The sequence below is a fragment of the Limulus polyphemus genome, unplaced genomic scaffold, assembly GCF_000517525.1.
Source record: "Limulus polyphemus unplaced genomic scaffold, Limulus_polyphemus-2.1.2 Scaffold5033, whole genome shotgun sequence".
Classification (NCBI taxonomy): Eukaryota; Metazoa; Arthropoda; class Merostomata; order Xiphosura; family Limulidae; genus Limulus; species Limulus polyphemus.
In genome coordinates this window covers 16,627-23,180 of record NW_013670643.1, presented here as the reverse complement: position 1 = coordinate 23,180, position 6,554 = coordinate 16,627, and the positions used below count along the sequence as shown (strand labels likewise).

Sequence of the window (6,554 nt, the reverse complement as noted above, 5' to 3'; positions counted from 1 at the left end):
AAAAACAGCTCAAAGCATTCGATAAAATCTACCAGAAGAAACATTCATAATATGCAGTAAGTTCCATCAACCGTTTACCAATTTACCCAAAGATCAATTAAACAACTATGCACAAATTAAAACCTTACCTTTCTCTTTAATAAGCCTCTTGAACATAAATGAAAGTTAGCAAACAATGTTTTCCAAACACACACACAAAAAAAAAATCGATAAAGTTTCAAAACCAAAATACGACCTATAGTTTATTGTTACTTTTTTTGTTTTTTTTGGTGGTTGTGAGCAAAAACAATCTGGGCAAAAACCTTAACATAATACTTCTTCAAACGTTACTCTTAATAGCTACAGAACAAACTAGCTGAACCCAGAATTTTTGGGCTCTCACAGTTAACCTGTGTCAATAAAACACAGGACTGTTTACAAACGTATGGAATGCCTATCCATAGTTAAGGGCAGTTCATTTATCTTTTGGCTTTTTCCGGTCAGAATCATCGCTGAAGCTCTACAGCTTTTTGAAGAACCTTGTGGATATCCATTTCTGGAAAGTTCTAACGTATAATGGAAAATACGCACATTTTAAATGTTATTTTTTAATACCAAAGATCTCTTAAAATACATCTAAAGTCTTTTGATTGACTCGTATTATTCTGGCAACTTTAATAACAAATCAGTAATTATTTTAAAATAAATACATTTCTTGTTTGCATATTTCATTGTAAAAACTAAAAAAGATTACTTACTTAGAAATGATCTAAAGTGACTTTGTATAAAAAAAATTAACACTTTGACCAAAGCGGTTTCATGCAGTAACTGAATTTCATGTTTAAAAAGTAACTTTTAAAAATTCCTTTAACAAAAACTATTATATAAATCTCCTAATTTATATCTACTAATAAATCTTTGATGTCTTGGTTTTGACAACGAGTTATAGTTCATTTGACATGCATTCAATCACTGTACGAAGGGGAAGGAAAACCTTAATTAAGTTAGGTTTAAAGTAAATTAGCCATTCACAGTAACAACTTTAAAAATCAAAGCACCTGTATGTATGTGTATTTCAAACACTAAACAGCTGGGAATCCCTAAAGTATATGACTAAAAAAAGACATCGTAAGTAGACTTCCTTATTCACCACCTACGAGACTGTGTAATTAAGTAATAACCTTGAAAACAATTTACCTGAAGAAGTTTCAAGTTTGTAGGGAAGTCCCCAGCTAACAGAAGATCTCTCAAAAGGCTAAAAAGAAGAGAAGATTATCGTATAAGAAGACGATAAATGGACACATTACACCATCATCCTCAGTTATCTATTATATTTCAAGATATTAACGGAAGAACCTGGGATTAGATTTTAACACTGTCTACAAATTAGTTTGCCTTTAGATGGCACCACCAAGACACAAAATGGAGACAAGATGAAATCAAGACCACTGCATTATTTTATCCAATAACAATTTAAGTTATGAAATGATCTTGAAGGAATTTCTAAAAATAAAAAACACCTAGAACTACGTCACACAAAAAAACCTTTCAACCTGTGTTACAAATGTTTACTTGTATGTTCTAAATTATTACAGAAAGGTCTTGTAAATGAAAAAGACAAATGTGCTATACAATCAGTCACAACTATACACCTGTTACCTATACTCTTTCAAGTTCATTACAATCTGTATTTATGGCGAAGCTACTAAGGCTACTAACCAGAGGGAAGGCAGTCAGCAGTACACTACTACCAACACTAAAGGATTGACTGTCATTCTTATAATGCACCTACAGATTACAGTGGAAGATATTTTGTGGCATTACACAGATTCAATCTTGGGTCACCCGCTCCGAAATCCGGAGCTCTATCACGCGGCCAATCGGAACCCTAAGCTCAATGTTAATCTTATATTTCTCTTTAAACAAACACACAAAAATGTGAAGAAGGTTTTAAAAGAGTTAAAATTGAAAACATACAGCCTAGTCTTACGATCGTACTTCATGATTATCTATACTTTCATAACACCAGTAATGATGAGAGACACCTGTTAAAATAGTTTCATATTTACTTTTTCAAGTATAGAAAAGTATTTACTAAAACTAACAAACATCAGAACTATTTAATAACTCAGTTTATACGTAAAGGTTTAAGTCAGGTTTAAAAAATGTTAAAAAGATTTAATGTAGTAATTTTGTTATTTTGAAAATTCATAAAAAAACTAAAATTTAAGGATTCGGAACCATTTTCTAAATCATATCACACATATGGCTTTAGAAATGTTTATAATCCTACAAAATTTACCTGGATTCAACTAGGAAAAAAAAATTAGTTAAAACATTCTGCGGCAAAACTAAGTTGTTTTTAACATAAATCACAATAAAGTTGTACAAAAACAATCACTCACATCATCATGGCACAACAAACATGTATTAGGAAAGAAAAACGTGAAGAGTCAGCCAAAAGGGAATCCCATATTCGTATCACATCTGAAAGTAAAAAAATTAGGCTTAGTAGAATGGCTGATCCCCTAACCATTAGTTTTGGTCTGTTTGTAAATATTGTGTGTGTATTTTGTGGTTTTGTTTTGTAGAAAAACAAATTGCAACTTTTTGAATTGGTGGCTTTGACTTTTCAACCCCCAAGTTAACAGGGTTCTTCCCTGGACCCAAGAGAAGTGACCTACGAAGTTTGATTAACATTTGATGTTTAGAATTAGTTACCAAGAATTAAATGTATGAATGATATTATCACTGTATTGCTTCAAACCTTTCCAGTGTGGGGGATAAAAAACCATATGATACAAAATAAATTTTACGAAATCCAAGGAACGTCTTTCACCTACTGAGATATATATAATAATTTAACAACTTCTTTGATAAACAAACACTTAAAACATCAATAAATATTTCACATTTTAAAAAATGGCTGTCAACTTCAGTTCATAAATAGAACCAATGTTGTATCTTTCTTACTTTTAGACTCAAAAGAAGCTATGCTTAGAAAGGAGGTGGAAAAACATCCAGGTTAAAGGCAAATGTATTATTCATCAGTGAACAAAGTTATGAACATTTGGCCAAAAGTTGATTTTGTTTACTTCAGAGAAAAGCTTTCTTTTTTTAATATTGCAAAAAAAAAATTCTGTCTATAGATATATATATACATATTTTGAGAATGACAATAAAACAAGATAGTTAATGAAGAATTAAAGTTGAGTCTTTTCCAAAATGTTTCTTAAACTCTGCAAAAATTATAAACTGAGAAAAAAAACCTTCACGGTTTTTGTAATAAATCAAACTTAATCTACTGCACAAGATTAGCCCATACGTTTACGTATGCTAGACGTCATCTCCACCCTTACATTTACACCAATTACGGTAATGTAAAAAACCCTTCTATGGACGATAAAGGGTTAACAGAGGCACACTGTAGTAAAGTGTAGTCATTAAACATTCTCCTTATTGGAAAACCATACTGAGAAAGAGAAGACTGATGTGATTAAAAGACCAGCTTTTTCTGAGATTTTATATTACACCTATTATATATATGTATATATGTGTGTGTGTGTTAGTTGCTAATTAATAATTAGACTGATGTTAATATATAGGTAACCACGAGAATGATTAATATCTGATTCCCACAACCTTGTCATGAGCATTTAACTAAAATTGTATCGTACATTTTTCTTACTTGTACATAATGTCACACCTGTTACTTTTAATATGATCAGCAAGTAGCTCTTGGAGGTCAGAGTATAAAGTTCTTTATAACTAAACAAAAAATTCTACGTAGAACATAACAAGCTAGATGTGGTCTTTGTACTACAAACGTGTAATGTTTTTATTTCCCAGAACATGCTGAGGCGGACACCTTCTTTTGTTTTACAAATCTGATGGCCGAAATCAGAGATTTTTTCATCAAGACTCTCGATGAATCTGAAAGTGGAATTGGTTCTATGATGACGAAGCTTTTTGAAATGTTACACCGACACGACTACACCTTATGGTTGAAATTGAACCAGCAGGAAATAAAACCGCAGTATTTCAGCTTTCGTTGGATAACACTACTTTTATCCCAGGAATTTCCTTTGCCCGGTAAATTTAAATGTAGAATTTTTTGTGGTCTGGACTAAAATACGTACTACAAACGTGTAATGTTTTTATTTAAAGACCACATCTAGCTTGTCATGTTCTAAAAACTTATTATATCTTTCTTCGCAAGCATGAAATTATTTGTTTGTAAATTGTAATACTAAAGTGAAATTATCTGTTACACGCTTAAAAATATTCCCTTTCTCGATAAAAGTTAAACTATTTGTTATTACATCGTTACTCAATGTACTAATCTACACGTTTTTAATATTCTACAACAAAATAACCAACTTTACTTGGTGTTATTTGTTACACACGATTCATTATAAATAAACTGGTTCTTGCACTATATAAAAATAGACTGTTACAGTAATGATCGAATACCTGAAGGATTTTAAGCCCTAATAACAGATGAAAAATTACAGTTTATCTTGTTAATATTGTTAAAAACAATTTGATGAGATAAAAACTTACGTCTCCATTCTACATTTGGATCACACGCAAAACTGTAATATATTGGTCCTATGATTTCATTCATTCCCTAGTAACGAAAGAAAAGTTATACGTCAAACTTTTATCAATCATTCCCTGAAAAAATTTTTTTTTAAACTATAGGCTACCACAGATATGCATGTGTGCACTAGATCAACAGAATTAAAACCGAAACAATAAATATAAATGAGTAGGAATTAGATATTCTTTCTATAAGTATGATGTTTACTTACTTTCTTTAAATAAAAGAATAACATTGGTTTAAAATTTGTTTTACAAACCCCTAGTATGATTCAAATTCATTATGGAAATTCTTGTATTTCACGATAGTTTTTTCAGTGAATGATTGATAAAAGTTTGACGTATAACTTTTCTTTCGTTACTAGGGAATGAATAATTCTTGTATTTCACTGTAGGAAGGCAGATGTCAAGATTCAGTAATTCAGTTTTCCTTTGGCTAAAAACACATTTTTTTCAAAGTGATTAACGTCACATAGCCCTGCCTCAGGTTTAGGTAGCAATAGATAAAGTTTGTCGATTTAATTTTTCTTTGGCATTTTCTAAAGTAACCTTTTACCTGTACATAACTCTGGCCTGGGTTTAGCTTTGCATATATGAAAAGGATCCTTTCTACAACCTCCCAGTGAGCTTCTTCTCCAGGGGGTAATGGTTGGTATTCTTCGATTGCCCGTTTCCTTGATAACGTAATCTTTTTATTGATACCGCATGAAAAAAAACAACATTAAACTTGTGTATTTTTAATCATTAGATATTATTACTTAACAAGTTTTAATTATCACTAGAACCTTTTTATATGATACAAATATTACAATTTTTAGCACGCAAACCAGGTTGTGTATCATATATTTAACATTTCGTTGCAAAGAAACAAAAACCATGCATGTATTCGCACACACTTAGCTTTAATATAAATATATCAAATGATCCCCGTTTCATTAAAATTTAATTGTAATCTGTCTATCATATTCTTTTTCTTCTCTTTTTGTGTATCTAAGAAGAAAAAAATGTCCTACAGCTACAGAAATATTTAAACAGTTACATCTAAATCAGCATTACAAGTCAAACGAGACAAACACTGGATCCTGTAAAATTTCAATGATTTATAGGACGGTTTGAAAAGATTCTTACATTTGTTATTCCTAATCTATTTCGAGTTACATTAGCAGAATTTAGGACTGTTTGCTCCACTCGTTTTCGTAGCGTCTCCACGTGAGGATTCTCCACGACTAGTTTACACGGAAATTCAGTTGCCTGCTGAAAGAAAGATATGTCTGGGCACAATCGCCTGCCCAGATAATTCACTTTAATTTCTCTACAAATGTGACTTTATTAACTAATATATACAAACTTCTTATGGTGGAGCTACTGTGACTTATTATTTTAATGATAACAGATATAATGTTTGAGTAAAACAGTTCTGGTTTCCAACTAACCAAATGCTAACTGCAAATCACTTTGTAATATTTGTATTCATTAGAATTGTACACTTTTAAGTATTTATCTACAATTGAAAAGAAAAAAAAGATTTTTTAAAGCCAAACATTTTCATGAATAGGTCAAACTGCAGCGTACTTCAATAAACTGTGACAAAATAACCCACAAACAACAGTGAAGATCCAGCCCAAATATAGGTTTGTGTGACTATCAACTGAACTATATGACTGACCTTTGCGAATACCAATTAACTTGTATGAAATATTTGTGCAACCATCATTTACACCATATGACTGGGTTGGGTAACTACCAAAGTATGGTAGAGTACGGACAGAAGAAAATTAGTACAAGGGTATTGACAGAAGAGAATTAGTACGAGGGTATTGACAGAAGAGAACAAGTACGAGGGTATTGACAGAAGAGAACAAGTACGAGGGTATTGACAGAAGAGAACAAGTACGAGGGTATTGACAGAAGAGAACAAGTACGAGGGTATTGACAGAAGAGAACAAGTACGAGGGTATTGACAGAAGAGAACA

General features: G+C 31.5%; 1 protein-coding gene across 1 annotated transcript in view; it reads right to left on the bottom strand.

The window, feature by feature from the left end:
- Nucleotides 1-252: 252 nt before the first annotated feature.
- Nucleotides 253-6,554, bottom strand: part of LOC106472035 (TBC1 domain family member 13-like) — a 15,471-nt gene continuing 9,169 nt past the window's right edge. Inside the window, 6 exon segments of the mRNA XM_022400639.1 lie at nt 253-545; nt 1,177-1,234; nt 2,385-2,535; nt 4,492-4,609; nt 5,138-5,269; nt 5,710-5,866. Coding sequence (XP_022256347.1) covers nt 486-545; nt 1,177-1,234; nt 2,385-2,535; nt 4,492-4,609; nt 5,138-5,269; nt 5,710-5,866 — 676 coding nt within the window. The 3' untranslated portion in view covers nt 253-485.